Source organism: Oikopleura dioica, chromosome PAR (assembly GCF_907165135.1).
Source record: "Oikopleura dioica chromosome PAR, OKI2018_I68_1.0, whole genome shotgun sequence".
NCBI lineage: Eukaryota > Metazoa > Chordata > Appendicularia > Copelata > Oikopleuridae > Oikopleura > Oikopleura dioica.
In genome coordinates this window covers 9,330,982-9,349,599 of record NC_137293.1, presented here as the reverse complement: position 1 = coordinate 9,349,599, position 18,618 = coordinate 9,330,982, and the positions used below count along the sequence as shown (strand labels likewise).

Sequence of the window (18,618 nt, the reverse complement as noted above, 5' to 3'; positions counted from 1 at the left end):
GCTAATCTCTTTCTCGAAGCAACAAACATCGGCTCTCCGAAATGAACGTCCGGTATAAACAAAATAGACAAAAACTGAAAGATCACCAAATCTCGGAAATTCTTCCGCGACTAAATATATTTTTCCTGTGTCATAGAACAGTGAAGCGGCCATCATCGACGCTTATTATTCCACGAAGTTGCGCGAGAGCATCGAAATGAAGTCGCGAAAATTTAGAAATGAAAACAAGCACGTCCTATAAAAGATTCGCGACGCATGAATTTTGGCAGAATTCAGACTCAGAAATAATCTGAGCATGAAGCTTCTTGTTGGGCTGTTGGTTGCCAAGGCAAGTGTGATTTTTATCAAGAGAAACGTCGAAAAACAGAGAAAATAACTGGGGGTATTTTAGGCATCCGCGGATTTTGAGTTTTCGTGCTGGACGGTCAACAACTCCACCTCTGAAGGATCCGGAGATGGAGAATACATCGGTGACTTTTTCAACCACGGAGATGGAACTTTTACGATCGAGAGCGGCTTGTACTCCGGCGAGTGCATTCTCGAGCAAATGATGGGTTGCGATACTTATCCTGTCGTCGCCGCTACAGAGATCAACTGGGGACTCGGGGAAAGAAACAACGACACCGGTCACTGTGACAATACCATCATCGTGGACTCAACCTATTGTTCGGACAACATCAGCAATCTTTTCCAATGGAATTCCTTTGGAAATTCAATCTACTTCATCAACGAAGGAAACAATTGGGGAAACGACACGATGTCGATCACCTTCCAGTACGCGTGCTATGAGGACCTTGTTCCACAACCAGATTGTGTAGATCTTGGTCAATCCCTCTTCGGACTAGTCCAGTACAATGTCGCGGAAATTGGAGGAACTGTAAGCAGCAATTTCATCATTGATCCCAACCCCTCCATCACCAACATTACCTCAATGTCTTGCGCTCAACAATGTGTCGCCACAGCTGGCTGCTTCGGATTCTCTGAAGATGACAATGGATGCCTTCTCTCCTCAAACTCCTTGAATTTTGACGGTGCCTCTGTCGGTGCCCTCACTACCGGTCGCTGGGACGACTACTGCCCAAACACTCACGTGTGGAACTACTCCTATGAGGGCACATTCTACTGCCTCTTCCGAACTAGCCTTTCGCAACAAGACTACGTAGACCAACTCAACGCCCAAAATCCAGGCGGAGTTCGCAGCGGAGTTCGAAGTTACACTTCGAGTTGGAACGGCGTGACATATGCCTCATCATATTCATACGAGTTCGAGTACTTTGTAGGGGAGCCAAGTTACGCTGACCGCTTTAATTATGGACCTGGTTACGTTTGGGTCGGTTTCAAATACAACGGAAACTCGCGATGGGGTCGAGTTTATGATTCCACAACATCAACAATCACGGCAAGTCGAAAGCGTCGACAAGTCCAAGCTCCAAGTGAATTCGAGGAAAGCTTTGAAGAACTCGACAATGTTATCAACGATATTGCTGGGGAAATTCAAGAGGAGACCGCGACCATTGTTCCCAACGTTGACCCTGACGCTATCCTCGAAGAAACAGGCGATGTTGAGACCACTGTCTCACAACTTGCTGATTCTGGTGATGTTACTGGAACCTTCAGCTCAGATGGCGCTTTAGTATGCGAAGAAGGTGCAGAACTTGCTGAGGACGGCAGTTGTCAACCAATCCTTATCACTGAATTGCCAACCAACGAAGATCCACTCAACCCAACAGAACCACCACCTACACTCGACTGCGACGACGGCAACAACGGTGGCTGCTCCCACTTTTGCAATCAAGATCTCAACGTCTGCGAATGTCCCTCTTGCTGGGTCCTCCGAGACGATCAAGCCGAGTGTACTCCTAATCCAGAGAAAATCCACATCTCTTGCGAGCAATCGGCGATGAGCCTTGAGCTCGATCGATGCATCTACTCCAGCGACGTCTCTGATGATATCGTTTTGTCCTTCAATGACAATGCATGCGAATCTAACGCATTTGGAACTGATGCCTTTGCCATTTCCACTGGCCTCGACGAATGTGGAACCGCCCTCAGCGTCGATGGAGACGAAATTATTTTTGACAACACGATCGGCGTCAAGAGCAGAACAAACAACCACGGCATCGTGATGAATACTAACGTTAATATCGACGTTCAGGAACGGGTGATCTCAATTCTTGATTTATTTTAAGGATTTAGTATTGGGATATCCGGGTTAGTGTCGATTCTCTTCTTACGTAAACGATGTTTCATCATCCAACTACACCAATTCCGATGCAACCCAGGATGTTGGTACAACTGGAACTGGTACCTTCCAGTTCGAAGCGGCATTCTTCTCTGATGATAGCTTTGACTCTGAAGCTGGAGCCGAGGATGAACAGGTAAAACTTCAAAGAGGACCATAAATTCACAGATATTTAGATGGTCGGCGAAGCTGTCTTCTTCGGCCTCTCTCCATCCATCCCCGTCGAAGACCTCACCTTCATCGTTGACGATTGCTTTGTCACTGACGGTACTAACAACACCTTCTACGTTTATGAAGACGGCTGCCCCAATCCCGTTGTCAACAATAACGCCATCAGCCAGTCTTTCGAGAACATCGACCAGTTCCAGCTTTCCTACACTGCTTTCCAGTTCTCTGGCAACTCTGAAGTCCAGTCTATGGAAATGCACTGCTCCTTGTACGTCTGCATGGTTGGTGTTTGCCCTGTCACGGAGCCAACATGTTAAATCATGGCATCTCATCTAAGCGGATATTAAAATTACTGTGAACATTTTTGAGCCCTGTTATTTTGTCATAATACCTATTTGTGAATAAATCAACGAAAAAAAAAAATACATTCTGACTTTTTATTAAGTAGCTTTTAACAGATATTTGCGAGAACTGAGGGATCAATTTGCGTGAAAGATTCTGAAGTCTTGATTCTCTCGCCGTTTGGAGCTCTCTGCTTCTCTAACTCATTGTAAACGGAGTAAAGATCCTAAAAAAAATATCAACGAAAATCTTAGCCGGAAATTACATTATGAACAATTGCAACTTCTCCGTGTTGAATTCCTTTGTGAAATTTTGTTTCCTCTTTACTGGATCTGTTTGACCAACTCCAAGTTGAAGGTGATAACAGCATATAAAGACACGATGATAGCAACCAGTCAATAATACCAACAACGGTGGCAAACGACATTCCCAACATCAGTCCCGCTGCTCCACCGATATCGCTAAACAGCTGATTCTTTTGCCCAGTTTTTTTAATTGAACCTCAAGTTAAAGCCTCAAAATTATGAAACCGTAACTGAGAGTACTCGGCTACTTCTTCATCGACTTCAGTAACTCTGTCAAGATACAGCATCATAGAAGCCATTACCATCGGTGTTTCTTTTGCAACTTTTCGCCAGTCGTTTGGCGAAAAATATTGACTTTACTCGCGCTTTTGATAAATCAGAGTATAACTTATACAGTATAAGTTATACTGTAAAAGGCATTTCCGTGTCTTTAAAACGCACGCCATATTGAACAGCTTCATGATGCGTGTCCAGGTGATTGCACCGCGGTGGGCATTTACATGTTCCGTAGTTAAAGTTTTCCAAAATTGGCGCAACACAGACGGCATGCGTGGTGAAACTGCATAGTTTCTTTGTTTTCATGTTTGTCTTCAGGTTTTCCTGTAATAAAGGCTTTTCAAATTGAATATTTCACGATTTCAAAGCATTTATTGACTCGAAAGCCAGGCTTGAAATACGGAGCGCTACAATCGCATTGTTTATGTACATCTTCCATCAAGCATTCGAACAAGCATTGATTTCTTGTGTAATTTCTAAAAATATATAGAATTTTTCCCCGTTTACATATTAACCGGTAATGCGTCATGCTGAAATCTGCAGTGTTGCACTCAGAATACGGATACCCAAGACGCTTCGTTAGTCGTTGTCTTCCCAAAGATTCCAATAAGTAAACATATGGAAAAATCAAAAGCCGAAAAGCCGACATTTTACTTTAAAAAATCATTCTGGAACCTGTCTAAGTGAAACGATTGGCACTCCTCTGGTGACATCTGTAAGAAGGATTGACTTGGCAGGTTCAAGCGCTTCATCATCTGCTGCACTGTAGTACAGTGTGAAGCCTTCCAGATAATTGGCCCATCCAATATTTGACCAGTCGGACTAAAAATGAGCTAACAACTTACTCAGCAACTAAAAATCTACCTTGTTGAAGGAAACGACAAGTGAAAGGGACGCAGTTCGACCTCCGTTATTGTTGTCATCAGTACTAGTGAATTTATGAGAACAGTCATTTACAAAGACCGTTTACCTATTCATAAGTATACTTTCTCTTTCCGTCGTTGCGGGATTAAGCTGAAGACAATATCCATACATCGTTAACGCTAATCTCCAATCATTTATGCAGTCTCTTTTCTGAAACATGCAGGCCTTTTTGAGCCCTTAGAAATCATTATTGCTGTCCGGGTTAACCTGAATGTAATATGAAGGGATTGTATCAGTCATGACATCGAGCATATCGAGTGAATCCAAATATGACATGTTGATTCGTTTGTAGATTTCTTCGGAAGGATCAGCTTGGCCGTAGTAAATTGGAAGAATCTCAGCTGGTCGTTATTCGTTATTTACAAATAAATTAATCCGAGAGTACCTAAACCAGGATAGGTCCGTTCAAGCGATTCATGAGAGTGCATAGAGTTGAGACAAATAGTGACCTAAAAACGAAAAAATCCCGAAGCTTGACTGACCTTACTTTGGGAAATTCAGCTCTGACTCCTTCAACCGGCTTGATCATAGTTGGATAATTGTAAAAACGTATGGTGTTTTTGTAAATCATATTGACAGAGAATGAAATTCCACCAAGAAACGCGATAGCCCAAATTATCCGGCGATATTGGTGGATTTCTTTGTTGACAATATATCTAAAATTATTGCTCTCCCATGATTTCTAACGCTGATTACCGCAGTCCTTGTGGACCAACAACCTCGGCAAACTTTTGGAAACCAGTGTACACATCGTCAAACTGAGATTGTTTAAATTCTAGTGCTTTCGATGCTTTTACCTCGTGTGACCTCCGTTTTTCGTTGTTTTCTCTGATCATCTTCTCGGTCGAGCTGGGAAAACTCACCATGTTATTACGATCTCTTTCTCTGACATTCCTGTATTTATTATTTTTACCTTGTGCTGCCATCTAAATAGCACTCATCGTCGAGTCTTTTATGATTCCACAAATGCGATTTTCTGGAGCTCATCCTTCTTTAGAAAATCTGCTGTTTTCGTCTTTCCTCAAGGTGAACGACGAAAATTAGCAAGAAAACGGATTGGTAGCAATTAACGTTAAAAACTCATTTCGGAGGGGAGTCAGAGCGAATGAAGTCAAACGGAATTGATAAATTGAAAAACGGCTCTGATCGACAGATAGATATGTTCGATACCCATGTTGAATGGCTCATTTCTGGGCTTATTGTAGGCTATAGTTTGCGGTTGATGGAAACTGAAGATGGGGGTCAAGCAACAAAGTGAAATTCTAAAATATAGAATATGGATTTATTCGAGTATTCAGGCAGCGAATTGTGTAAGCATCATTTCCCTTGGAAATTTGGAGGCTTGTATTTGAACTTCCAGAGCTTCTTCCCGGAATTGTCGACTTCTGTGACATAAACATATCCATTCTTCTTTTCGGTTATCAAATTGTTATCAGCACCGTAGTTCTTTTTGGCTTTAGCGTACTTCGATGTTGCTGGGGGACTTGGAATGTGATCATCGTTTAGTTTCTTTTTCAGTTTGCGTTTGAAAAGTTTTCTTTGTACATATTTCTAATAAAGGTGTTCGAAATTAAAACGTCAAAAAAGCACTCACGTAAAGAAACCAAATAACTGCGGTAGCAACAACGAACAAAATAAGGTACTGTTTCCACTTTTTCATCCTCTTTAGAATGCAAACAACAAAAACAAATGAGAAAAGCTTCTGATTCTAGTAACTTTTCAAATTCGAAATTGATTTTCAGAGTGGTTTTTATTTCTTTTCCATCGGCAGTGGATAATGAACTGTCAGTACATGTGGAGTAAGGGGGAATGTGAAAAGTGAAAATGAGTATATTTCTGTGTCTGTGAAAATGTGAATCAAGCTCAGCGAGCTCGAGATCGACTGGATCGCTTTGGTACTACTTCTTCTTCCGGAGATGCTAAAAATTTTAATTCAAATAAGTTTTTAACGATTTTCAGATACCCGCGCCGTCGTCTTCATCGGAGGACCAAATGTCCGCATTTCGAGTCTTTTTCGCAACTTTTCCCTTCCTCGCCGATCCTGGCACCTGTTGAGACTGTTTTCCTCGTTGAGATTTCTTCATCGGCGTTTGTGGAACGGGTAAGGTCTTATCGCCGAGAATGACCTGCTCCAGCTCGTCCACTTCCGAAGTGAGTTTTTGCATCAGCTTCGTGTTTTCTCTTGCTTTGTTGCAGACCTCGTGCAGATTGTCGCGAATCTCCAGGTCCGATACTTTGTCCTGGAACATGAAGGCGCATTCGCTGAGTTTTTTGATCATGCGCTCGTTGACCGGCATGACCGAGATTGTCAGCGCTACTTGTTTCCATGTATCTTCAGCGTCTTGTTCTCGGAAACGTGAGCATAATTTCTCGACGAGCTGCTCAGTCTGCTTTTCTTTGCCAGAAAGCTGATCGAACAAGAAGGTCGTGATTTCCTTGAAATCGTCAGTGACAATTTGAAGCTCGTGGAGCTTCGCAAGAATATCTGGCAAGTTGTTGATGAGTTTCGTTCCGTGGGAGCTAAACTCAACGAAGAAGGTTTTTGCATCTCGCTTGATGATTGGATTCTGATCGAGGACTAGTCGCGCTACTTGATACAGGCGTCCTCGTGGCTAGAAAACCCATTATTTCCAAAACAAGTTTTGAGCTTCAAACCTTGACCAGATCTTTGACGATCAAATCTGAAATCATCGTCAGCGTCGAAGCTCGAACTTGATCATCATGATCCTCGAGTTTATCGAAGACATCGCCGACCCATGTATCCATGATATTCGGGTGTCTCACAAGCAAATCAGGGAAGGCACTCAAAATCGTCTGCTCAACCGAAACATTTTCTGCTTTCTGCAAAATCGTGAAGATCAAGCGCGAGTGGTTCTCAGCATGGTCAGCAGAAGCCGCCATGAATTTCATCAAGCAGTTGATCGCGGCGCACTGGACATTCGAGGGCCATTGCCCGGCTTGGACAAGGATTGACTTTGCGAAAGCCGTGATTGCTTTGAAAGGGCCCCTAGAAATCATAATCAGCTCAAAATGAATCGGGTCTATTACCTATTCAGCTCATAGTTTAAAACTCTGATAATATTCTCCTCTTCATATGCAGCGTCGTCGATGTTTCCGAACATATCCTCAAGGTCATCATCATCCTTTGGCGTCTTGTCGCCCTTCTTCTTTTTGGTCTAAAGAAAAATATTACCTCAATACCTCCCCTTCAATAACCTTTTCTGTAAGTTTGGGAACAACAGTACATTCAGCCCAAATAGCCAGGTTCAAGGCATGATGACCAGCTGCGTTGAGCGCAAGAGCAACTGATGGTAGCGCTTTTTCTGCAGTGTACTCATTGTCTGAATTACAATTTATTTTCCTCAAATTCAACATCTTCGCAGAGATTTTACCTTGTCTTTCTTTTGCCTTTTTGAGTCTGGAAATAGCCATTTTGAAGGAAGCACTGACGATATCAGATACTTGCTGCGACGGATTTGCGCTTTTCATGGCTTTTTCCTTATCCTTTTCAGTTATTCTTCTAAAACGTAGGGATTAGCCTTTCCTTAGATAGTAAATGAGTTTGATAGCGGCGAGGACCATGTTGTTCATTTCTGGGCCACAGTTTTTCTTCAACAACTCGTAAATTCGGTTGATTGTCGCTTCGAAAATATCATGGTCGGTGTCAAACGCTCCATCTGGCATTGGCTTCTTTGCATCTTGTCTTAGATTCGTGAGGACTCCAAAGACTTCGGTAAGAACGAGGGGAGGGCAATCAGGGTCCCGGATCATGTAGACAAAGGCATCGATATTTCCTTCTGTGAGGACTTCCGGTTCGCTCTTGCTTGTCATGCAAATAATCGCCATCGCAGCCGCTAAATTACGGTAAAATCACGCTCTTCTATGATTTCAGCTTATTATAAAGGAGAAAACAAACCTTGAAGATGCGGGGGCAATTTTTGATCAGCTCTTCCTAGCGCGTACTTCCAAATAAGCTTTTTCGCCTCTTTCGGAATCTTAATGGACTGGACCATCTTCCCAATCGAAAAGGCTTCAGCGTTAGAACTCTCTGCCACTAAGTATATGAGTCCGAAAGCCGTTCGTTTTGGATCCATCTTATCGTTGAAGTAGACATCTTTGTAGCAGCACAAGACTTTTTCGCGGATTTTCTCTTCTTTGTTCCATACATGCGTGGCCATTTGCCGGAATCCGTCCAACGTCGCTTCATCAATGCCAATCGTCGTGATTTGGTAGAACCAGTTTATGGCTTCGATCACGTCTGTCGTCAAGTTTGAGTGAAGCAAGTTATTAAGAACAATCTCCGACCCTTTCTTGACCAGATCTAAGAGCTTCTCACAATCTCGGAGGAGCATGACTAGTGCTTTCTTGACCTCTGGATCCTCGCATTCATCAACTTGCTTTCTCAACTCTGCCGGATGCTTCAACTGATCCAGAAGTCGGTTGTTGTTGATGATCGCAATAAACGCATTCATCGCGCTCTTTCTCACCGTCGATGTATTATCATCAAATCGCCCAACGATCTTTTCCTGGTACTCGCCAATGTGAGGCAGTGGCACTTTTTGAATCATCTTTTCGAATATCTTCATCGCAAACGATCTGGTGTACGCGTTTCGATCGTGGATGTGCTCGGTCAAGATCATAAACGAGCGCTGCTTCGGGTCCAAATCCGCGCTTTCTTCCTCATTATCGCTGTCAGCAAGCGCGCTTTGGTTCATTTCCCGCCCTACATCGTCCGCCTCAAATGCGTTGTCGCGCTCTTTATCTTCTTCTCGCACTTTGAACATGTAAATTTCCGACATGATGTTCAAGCACGCCTCTCTGATCCAGTACTTGTTATCAGACTCAGCTAGAAAACTCTCATAAAACGACGATCAACAGTTTTGTTAACTTACCGATCAGCTGCACGGTCATACTAAAATGTCTGATAAAATCTTGTGGCCTCTTCTTTGCCAAAGAGCCCATAAAGTCGACAAGACCTTTTTGCGCCTTGACATCTTTCACCTCGTTGATTTCGCACAGAATAGAGTTAACCAATCCTCTCGCCTCACAGTCAGTTATCCACGTGACAACACGCTCAGCGAAGAATTCCGCCAAGGACTCGTCTTTCTGGATGAATTTCACGATGTTAATCGCTACTTCTTGCGATCCCACAGTTTTGATAACCTAAAACATTAACAATAAGCTCTTTTACTACCACTACCTTCGAAATAATTTCTGTAATATCTTTCTGCACCGACTTATTCTTCTTGCAAGAGCCAAGAACTTGCCAACAGACGCCCATGATCATCGAGGCAGCCTCGGGCGAGTGGATCTCTCTTCTGCCAATGATTTCGAGCTGCTTGATCCATCGCTTGATAAAGAGCTCTATCAGAGTGTCTTTGACTTTTGTGGAGGATTTTTTGGTCGTTTGGTCCATCAGCTGGCAGGACAGAAATAGAGATTTCATGAGTGTATCCTGATCAGGCCTTTCTCTGTTATCTCTGAAAGAAAAGCTGACTACGGCGAGAGCAACAAAAGTTCTCCCTTACCTGTAACCTCTATCAATAACATCCCACAGGTCACCGGTAACATCATCTTTCAACTTTTGATAATGAAAGATCGCAGACATCAAAACCCCGAAGGTCTCCTCCTCAACCATAGGTGTCAATCCTATTTTCCGAATTTTCTGATTGACGATATTCAATTTTGTCGGAACTTCTGGAATCGTGATGATGTCGACATTGAGCTCCTCCAGAAGATCGTCGATGGAGTACCCCTGGGGTACGTTCCACGGCATTTTCTAAAAGAAAAGCGATGAAAATACATTTATTTGGGTTTATGTTTGTTGAAAATTGAATTCATGGCAGTTAAAATTTGTTCTAATATCGACCACTTCTGCCACCGAATCCGCGCGGCATTCCTTGGTATGCATTTCTATCTCGATCTTTTCGTCCCCTATAATTGTAATAGAATCGAATCAAGAAATATACGAGAAGATACCTGTGAGAAGAGCTGGAAGAACTCGGGCCATCGTCAAGTTCCCTCGGGTCTCTACGCTTTTTTCGAGCAGCAGGGCTTCTGCTTCGGCTTCTACGATTACTTCTCGAAGAACTTCTTTCGCTTGAGCTCTTTTCTCCGCGACTGCGTCCTTTGTAGTTGTCGATTGCTTTTCTGATTTCTTGTAAGTGTTTTGCCGGAATTCGAGGCAGCATTGTCCCGTACCAGTGGTTTTCCTCTAGCATCGCCATTATCTAGAAATAAACGGTAAGATAAACAACTGGAGAAGCTCCGGACTTACAAGCTCTCCCATAGTCATTGGATCACCACCACCAGCTTTTGGGTCGATTTCTTCTGTGTCTTTGAAGTAGGGCTCAAGATATTCCAGGAGATTTTCAGGCGGTAAACTGAACAGAAATTTATCCCTAGAAAGTAACAACATGCATACCTGTATCGAAGATAAAGGAATCCGATTCCCCGGATGTATGGAGAGTCCACATGGTCGCACATCAATTCTACTTGTTTTCTGGTCAACTAAAACCTTATAAATGCTTCTTGTTTCAGCCTTTTTTCAACCTTTATTGTCCAAAGTTTATACATGCAGCAAAAAGGGGTAGAGACAATTCCCCCTTGACCGACTCCTCTGACTCCAACATAGTTCTGAACTCCAGGGATGCTTGAATACGCCATTCCTCTTTCAGCACCCGTCGCGCTGCCGGTAAAATGCTTTCTTGATCCCTAGAATCGAGCTTAGATTGATCAGATCGCGTTGAATATTTACCGACTTTTTCCCAGGGCTCGAGGTGCGTTACTTTGTAGTAAATTTCGTCGATCATATCGTCGTATGTTTTGATTTGAAGCAGATCGCAGCGGAAGTAGGCGGATTCAGTGATGTTTGCCAGCACCATGTGGTTCAGGTTCATTGTTCGTTCATTCCCATGGACTGGCAGTTTACTCCCGCGGTGTTTTTTCAGTCCTGGAACTGATGCCGCCATGTACTAAAAATTGAAAGTTTCATTGATTGAAATTTTAAAAGAACGTTCATTGAACTTACATCTCGAAGCTCTTTTGCACTGAAAAGCTCCTTTTTCTGGTCTTCCGTGTCGATCTTTTTCTCACTCTTGTCTTTTTTCGGAACCGGGGCTGGGAGATCGTCATCATCGTCGTCGATCATGTATTTTCCCATGTCATCATCGTCGCCTGATTCTTCTTCTTCTTCCGTCGGTTGCTGCATGCTCCGTTTTTCCTCTTCCGACATGATCTTGAAAAATAGATTTTGGGCTTTGAATGAATTTGATTCGGTGAAATCTGGGTATATTTTGGTTGAAGAAATAAATATTAGTAGGTCAGTAAAAGATGATTCTTTTGAGCGAGGATTGAACTTTTGAACTGGAATTAAAGAAGAAAGGGGATGAAAGCTTTTCGCTCTTTTGGGTAGTCGTCGAATTTGTTCTTGTACCACTGGTGATGGGAAAGTCCTCTTGGAAGGAGATTCGCAAGAGTGTACGTCGCAAAGGCCGCTAGAAAAAAGAAGTTGAAGGTTGTTTGAAAAGTAATTTCTCACCAGCTGGGAAATTCCAACACGCAATGGCAAAACCAATCCATTCTAGACTTTCGCAGAAGTAGTTTGCCGCGGAGACGTATTCGAAAACCCCGCCTCTCGGAATTTTGTAGCCCGATTCGCCAGGTTTTCGGAGATTTCGAAGAATTGAGTCAGAATGGATGTTTCCAGCGAAGCCGAAGAGGAATAATCCGCTTCCGAGGATAAACTGAGGTGAGCTGCTCCAGTTGGCGGGATAAGAGTAGACAGATGATAACGCCAGACCCTGATAAGAAGAGTTGAAAAGTTGAGAAGACGCTATTTTTAAGAGCTTCTGGCTCTTCAAAATCAGGATTAGAGCGTTTTTGAAGGAACTGCTGAAACACGAAAATACCTGCATAAAACCGTTGTACAAGCAGAAAACGAAGGCAAAGAAAGTGATAGAAATAGCGACGTCGTTTTTACTCCGTTGCTTGAGAGCATAGATGAACGATCGCTGAAAATAATGAAGACTCATCATTCCCAAAAGAATCTGATTCGGAAGAGCAAGATCTGGAGTCGTTAGGAGGTAGTAGAAGGGAAGAAAGAAGGCCGGGCATTCTTGAACGACCCAGGAGAGCTTCGCTGAAATAGAAAACCAGGCTTTTCCGCTAGAACACGGGATTAAACATGATTTTTGAGCTGAGAAAACCTGTATCGGCCGTAGTAAGCTGGCATTATGTAGGTTAGGATTGGAGCTACAAACAAGCCATTGACAATCATGCCTACTCCGAGGTATGATACCACTTCCCTATCACTAAGTGCTGATAAGAGTTTTTTACTGCAGTTTTTTCATTGATTGAATTATTAATTTTAAAAATAAAAATCTAATTTTAACTAAAAACTCGTTTCCTAGGGCCCAATTTATCAGCCCCTCCATTTTCGTGAATTCGTTAACTCTTTTTCTCCAAAAGTCGCAAAAATTGGAAATCGAAAAATCAAACGGGAGCGGCGCGCGCTGATTGGCTCAAATCTCAGATCAGCCCCAGCAATCGCGGGCGCCATCGATCAATTGCAAGTCAATTTCCAATTCTCCGATAAAAAAATATAAAATAAAAAGAAGGCATTTTTTAAAATAAGAAGTCATCTTCACTTCCTCTTAGAGATATAAAAGTTAAGAAAAAAAAAGAATCTAAGAAGAAATCTCATATTAGTGAGTTTTTATTAAAAAAAAAATCTGATTTTCTGATACTTAAATTAAAAAAATATTTTCGTTAGTATTATTTCGTTATTCATGTCATTTTTCTATGAAAGAATCTTTAAATCTGAAAACCTAAATTTCTGTGGGCTAATTCGGAATTCCTGAAAATTAGAATATTGTGAGGCTTGAATTGCATGTCTAGGGAATTTATGCTGATAATGATTTTGCGACAAATCCGGAAGTGAATTCTTCCGGCTTCGAATCAACCAAACATTTTTACGATCTCCGGAAAGAAACTTATTTTCTCACGCATCCTTTTGAGCACCTAAAATGTCAGAATAATAGTTAGAGATATCTTCATTCTAAAAAATTCCGGTAGCTTCGTTAAATTTGCAAAAGCTGCGTCAGGAAATTTGAAATTTAGAATTCAAGGCCAACAGATGACGATTTTATGGGGCAATATTTGAGCTCTCAAGAGAAATTAATGGTTCGTTAATTTTTATTCTATTGAGAATTTTAGCCAAATGTCAAGCTAGAATTTCTTGTTTTCAAACAACTTCATCAATTTTTTGGCACAAACTACCCCGGACGGTCTTTTTTCGATCACCAGGGTTTTCTTCCGATCAGAAAACTCGACAGTGGTCTAATAAAGAGCGTCGGGTGTAGTTTTGTAACGAAATAAGTCGGTCAATGAAGATTTCTCAAAATAAACAGTTGACCTGAGTAGATGAAAGTTCAAAGAAACATGCAATTCTATAACGCGACAATTTATTTGAAAAATGACTAAATTGCTATCTGCTAGTGTCAACTTTTTGCGATTTGCCGATTTGTCTGTTTACTAGGATTTATTTACATTTTTTCTGCTTCTTGGTAGCATGAAGTTGCTATCGCCATAGTTACAAATAGCGCGAATTTCATGCATCCGCTTGGCGGATCCACCTGGCAGAGAATTTCGATATAACTTCGCCTTTATTGTCCGCTTGTTTTACGGTAGTTAACGATTTCCCGTGCCATTTCTGTATTTGGACAATTTTGAGCTCTCACGTTCTTCGTGGGTTAAAATTGAACGTTTTTGGGTTAAAATTAACCTTTTTTGACCGATTTTGTGCAAAAGTAAATTCCGGCTTTGGATTAATTCACAGGCTATTATTGTAAAAGATGGGGATTAGTTTCTATTTGGAATTTAGGCACTTCTGAATTAACCTATCAAAGAAATGGTGCCATAAAAGTGTCATGATGCGTAATTAATTAACATAAAACACGTGAGTGTCTTTTCCTTTACGATTAATGATCAGAATGGCGCCATGAATCTAGCTCTAAATTTAGTCCGCTTTATAAATATCATGTGATATACTTAGTTTACTCTTCGGAATCTAAATGACCAAATAATTGGCCGATCCGAATCTCCACTGATAACTTTCCACTGTCTAGATTCACGAGCTCGTTCTTAGTCAAAACTCATGTGACCTTGGAATGCGCAGACGTGTGTTTCCGGGAGACAGTTATCACTATTTACAACTCGTTTAGCGAAAAAACTCTGAGCGTTTCTCACAGCTTTTGGCGCTCGTAAATCGCCCCTCGCCCAGAGTTTCAACAGCGTCAACAAGTTCGCCAAAAACTCACAATAAATCACAAGAATCTAAATATAAAAGCGCGTCGTAGAGAGTCATAATTATCCGCCCATCGTGGAAACATTAAGAACAATTGCGAATTCACAACGAAGCGAGTTTTATATTTAGAGAAACTTCTTTCTTTTTATACAGAAACGGTTACTTTGTTACGAATTGAAGAATAACTATTCAAAATGAGCGCGAAAAGATTTAAGGTTAATCAAAATGTAGATTTTCGTTCGTTCTTTATTTGAAATTCTTTCATTCAATTTTGAAAACTTCCAGATTGTAATAAGCCTGTCTATATTCAGTGTACATATGTAGACGATCCGCATTTATATGATATCGATAAATGATATATGATTTGTCACGCGGAATAAATTAAGACTTCTCTTTTCACTGGCCAAAGACGGTAAAACAAGACAGACATCAGAAAGAATCCGCCGCTCTCTCTTCTGAAGAGTTTTATAGATTTTCTGCCCAGCGAAAGATATATTGATGCTGTAATTACCGCCCATGAGCGCAGGAGCCTTCCTACTGGATTATCATAATTTTTAGCTGAGCAACTGAAACTGGAATTTTTATTATTTTTATGAGAGAATAAATTTCTCAAGTTATTTTGGCCGTCTAGTCACGTAATGATTTTCAATTGAATCATCTTCATGTGAAAGCCAACAAATCTATTATCTTTGAAAATATAATTAGCTGGGTGACTGAGAGACTAGTCAAACCATATTTCCGAATTTTAGGACAATAATCAACGAAGAAAATCGACAAAATCAAAAGTAGCTGCCCATTTTTTAACTGTGAGAGCTTTCTTTGATCCGAAATGGCCATAAACATAAGATTTAAACTTTTTTATAAGGCCAAATCTATGATTTGACGCAAACGAAGAAGATTATATATCCTTTTTGAGCTCAGAGAATATCGTCGTTATAGCTGGAAAAGGATGTAATGAGAGGATAATTTGAATTTTCCTTTTTATTGATATTGGGGCTCATTTGGGTCAAGTGAGCCAGAATAATTGGAAATATAAACTGGTCGGGGAGGGAGAGGATTCCAAGCCCGGCCTTTTTTGGAAGGTCTCAGTCAAGAGTAAACAATTCGATTTTTTCTTGATTTTATTTGCTCACTTTCACTATTTCGCCGCGATCGACTTTCAGAAGCAAGTTTTCCTCAACAGAGAATTTTCGAGCCCCAATTTTTGCAAACTTGAGAAAACCCCCTTTATCATTGAAAATCTACGGTAAAACAAAAGCCAAAAAGGAAACCAAAATTCCATTCTTTTCTCCATAACCACGCTCCTCTGACCATTCTAGCTCAAGCGTCCTGTTTGCGCGCCTTTTCTTCCTGAACACATGTATATTGTCCCCGTATTGTTCGCTGAAATAATAACGACAAATTTGCTTTTTCAGAATGAGCGACATCAACTTGGCGAGTTTCGTCGCGCAGATTGACCAAATGAAGGAACAGATTCAGAGTCAATGTAAGAGAACGAAATCTTCTAATTGAGAGATTCACAGTCAATTTTCAGCTTCTTCGAGAAGGCCTCGTCCTGCGCCTACGAATTTAAACCTCAACTCAACCAGGCCGTCCGTCCCTTCTTCTCTCTCGCTCACTTCTTCCAGGGCGAATTCTAGCACCGTCACCCCAAGAATGAAGCCTGGAAGGTAATTTTTCATTTGACGGATTTCTTGGAAAAATCGCAATTGCGGACTGATTTTTCAGAAAGTTAATTTTTGTCTAGTTTGGACTTTTCAAATCGGAGAAATGGATTCAATACAGCACAATCCTTCGAACCTCAGAATGTGCCAATTCTCGGCCTTGGGACTGTAGAATTAGACAGGGTCCCTTATCGCAACGTCACGGAAAAGGATTTCACCTCTCACGACACTTCTGCCTGGCTTGGGAGTGGAACGAGCGGTACAGTCTTTAAAATGAACTTTATGGGCAAACGACAGGTCGCAGTTAAGCAAATTCCAAAGTCAGATGATCCAGACGAGATTAAGGTAAATGGCCTTTCTCACGCTTTCGGAAATTACAGTCGATTCTAGCGGCTGCGGATGGATCTCGGGGTCATGATCAAATCGCGAACCTGCCCACACATTGTCAAGTACCTCGGCGCAGTTGGAAGCGATGCTTCAGTTTGGATTGTCATGGAATTGATGCTCTGCTGCTTCGAGAAAATCCTTAAAACAACACGACTGCCAGTCCCTGTTCCTGTCCTAGGGTCGTTGACCTACTCCGTCGTTTCAGCTCTTCACTACTTGAAGGAACATCACTCGACGATACACAGAGATGGTAAGAAAGCCACATTATTATAAGCAGAAAATAATCATGAGTTTTACCGACTGAATCGAAAAAGTTGCTTGCGGCTTTTGAGTCTCTAAGACATGTCACTTTGTCTTCCCAGATACATGATGTAGTCTATCAGACTCTGGCAGATCAAAGTAATAAACAAAGGAATGCAATAAATCTTTCTCGCCTTTTTTCTTTCTTTGAGGAGTTTGTGACGTGAACTTTGACGTAATGGCATTAATTCAGTAAAACCATCGAACGTGCTTGTCGACCAACATGGCAACATAAAACTTTGCGACTTTGGCATTTCGGGTCGTCTTGTGGATAGCCAGGCGCGAACTAGAGGAGCTGGCTGTGCTGCCTACTTGAGTCCCGAAAGAATCGACCCAGAGGTAGGTCTTGAAGAAAGCTGAAGATAACGAAGGCTGTTTTCAGAGAGGAACGTATGACGTCCGAGCGGATATCTGGAGCTTGGGGCTGAGTTTAATAGAACTGGCGACAGCGCAGTTTCCTTATTCTGGTTGCAAATCGGATTTTGAAGTTTGCGCGAAAATCCTACAAGCAGAAGCGCCAGAGCTCGGCCCTTCTTTCCCCGCAGATTTTCGCGAATTTGTCAAATTACTTTGTATAAAGGTAGTTACTCATCAAACCCCTTTTCTTGTCTAAACCGAGTTTAGAATGTGGAAAAGCGACCAAAATACGCTCAACTGCTCAAAACAAAGTTCTTCGTTGCCAATTCAAAACGCAGCGATCGCAATTCAACAACGAAAAAGTGGCTTGAATCCGTCAACTTCCTCGAGCCCGCTCCTATCCCAACAAATGGCCATAAAAATAGCAATTCAATAAACGGATCATCGACGAATCCGTTCTTATCCAAGTCTTCAAACAATCATACTCCGGCTGGTACCAATGCTAGCGTGAATGGAGCAGTTCTTACCAATGGAAACACGAGTAATTCCACCACAAATGCCAGCTGGTTTGGCGCTTCTGCGTGGAATGATATCAAGCCCAGATCTCAAGGTCAGTCTTGCTTCCCTAAGAAATAATAGTCATTATTTTCTTATCAATATTTTAGCCGTTCACACGCCACAGCCGATTCGCGTTGAGCGTAACTTCTTCTCGCCGGTAAAAAGCGATCTCTTCGTGACCGGCCGCGAGAACTGGACTAGCTTTGGCTCAACCCCCAGCGCTCCGGTGGCGATCAACTCGGTCCCCGTCCAAATTGAAAATCAAAGTACGAGCAAAGACCTAATATCTCTTTGAACGCCTCTTATATTCAACACTTTCTGTTCTTTGTACTTATTCGACTCAACCCTCTCTTGTTCCACTATTAAAAAAAGTATTCAAAAATATAATTCAACAGAAAATCGTCGACTTTCGGTTGGGCAAAAGGGTCAGTGCGACAACGCCCTGTCTTAATTTTAAACTCTTTAAAACAAAACGTTTGTCTCCACTGTCACTTTTGAAACCGGCGTTTTCCTCTTTCGTTTGTTTTTTGGATCTTGGTGTGTCACGTTTCTCTGATGGATGCGTTTGGAAAAACATTGCCCTTTTAACTCTTGAAGAAAACGACTTTTGGTGTCGGTATTGAGCGGAATTACGACCGAGCTGCTCGGGAAAAACGTTTTACGAGCGAGGCATTATCGGTGCGAGAGAGTGGTAGAGAGGGAGCGCGGCAATTACTCACTACTCCGCCTCGATGCCTTTTTAAAACAATAAAAGAAACGATAGTGAATATTATTCGCAATTGTTATCCT

General features: G+C 41.9%; 5 protein-coding genes and 1 long non-coding RNA gene across 6 annotated transcripts; 2 read left to right on the top strand and 4 right to left on the bottom strand.

Annotated features, from left to right (window-relative positions):
* The first annotated feature begins 271 nt into the window (after positions 1 to 271).
* LOC145703440 (uncharacterized) lies at positions 272 to 2,833 on the top strand. Its single transcript, XM_081780800.1, has 4 exons — positions 272 to 328; positions 392 to 2,155; positions 2,217 to 2,378; positions 2,419 to 2,833. The coding sequence occupies exons 1-4, from the start codon at positions 296 to 298 to the stop codon at positions 2,725 to 2,727; spliced, it is 2,268 nt and encodes a 755-aa protein (XP_081636926.1). The 5' UTR covers positions 272 to 295; the 3' UTR covers positions 2,728 to 2,833.
* Positions 2,834 to 3,996: 1,163 nt separating this feature from the next.
* Positions 3,997 to 5,341, bottom strand: LOC145705238 (uncharacterized). The gene is made up of 9 exons (XM_081782697.1): positions 5,171 to 5,341; positions 5,055 to 5,106; positions 4,954 to 5,015; positions 4,745 to 4,913; positions 4,643 to 4,706; positions 4,465 to 4,598; positions 4,304 to 4,422; positions 4,198 to 4,261; positions 3,997 to 4,155 (listed from the first exon to the last, which is right to left on the bottom strand). The coding sequence occupies exons 1-9, from the start codon at positions 5,242 to 5,244 to the stop codon at positions 3,997 to 3,999; spliced, it is 897 nt and encodes a 298-aa protein (XP_081638823.1). The 5' UTR covers positions 5,245 to 5,341.
* A 176-nt stretch (positions 5,342 to 5,517) lies between these two features.
* LOC145705381 (uncharacterized) lies at positions 5,518 to 5,915 on the bottom strand. The gene is made up of 2 exons (XR_014134586.1): positions 5,852 to 5,915; positions 5,518 to 5,808 (listed from the first exon to the last, which is right to left on the bottom strand). It is a non-coding gene; the product is annotated as an uncharacterized LOC145705381 (long non-coding RNA).
* Positions 5,916 to 5,994: 79 nt separating this feature from the next.
* Positions 5,995 to 10,045, bottom strand: LOC145706094 (condensin complex subunit 1-like). The gene is made up of 11 exons (XM_081783611.1): positions 9,786 to 10,045; positions 9,458 to 9,737; positions 9,150 to 9,420; positions 8,174 to 9,103; positions 7,805 to 8,111; positions 7,650 to 7,741; positions 7,474 to 7,598; positions 7,306 to 7,433; positions 6,913 to 7,264; positions 6,221 to 6,869; positions 5,995 to 6,176 (listed from the first exon to the last, which is right to left on the bottom strand). The coding sequence occupies exons 1-11, from the start codon at positions 10,031 to 10,033 to the stop codon at positions 6,121 to 6,123; spliced, it is 3,438 nt and encodes a 1,145-aa protein (XP_081639737.1). The 5' UTR covers positions 10,034 to 10,045; the 3' UTR covers positions 5,995 to 6,120.
* On the bottom strand, positions 10,045 to 11,988 carry LOC145706095 (uncharacterized). The gene is made up of 8 exons (XM_081783613.1): positions 11,798 to 11,988; positions 11,288 to 11,753; positions 11,019 to 11,231; positions 10,810 to 10,971; positions 10,682 to 10,767; positions 10,535 to 10,640; positions 10,237 to 10,487; positions 10,045 to 10,191 (listed from the first exon to the last, which is right to left on the bottom strand). Exons 1-8 carry the CDS (start codon positions 11,836 to 11,838, stop codon positions 10,116 to 10,118), a joined length of 1,401 nt encoding a protein of 466 aa, XP_081639739.1. The 5' UTR covers positions 11,839 to 11,988; the 3' UTR covers positions 10,045 to 10,115.
* Positions 11,989 to 15,939: 3,951 nt separating this feature from the next.
* LOC145703249 (dual specificity mitogen-activated protein kinase kinase 6-like) lies at positions 15,940 to 18,233 on the top strand. Its single transcript, XM_081780585.1, has 8 exons — positions 15,940 to 16,049; positions 16,098 to 16,233; positions 16,311 to 16,572; positions 16,618 to 16,864; positions 17,108 to 17,253; positions 17,297 to 17,494; positions 17,539 to 17,881; positions 17,937 to 18,233. Exons 1-8 carry the CDS (start codon positions 15,980 to 15,982, stop codon positions 18,122 to 18,124), a joined length of 1,590 nt encoding a protein of 529 aa, XP_081636711.1. The 5' UTR covers positions 15,940 to 15,979; the 3' UTR covers positions 18,125 to 18,233.
* Positions 18,234 to 18,618: the final 385 nt, after the last annotated feature.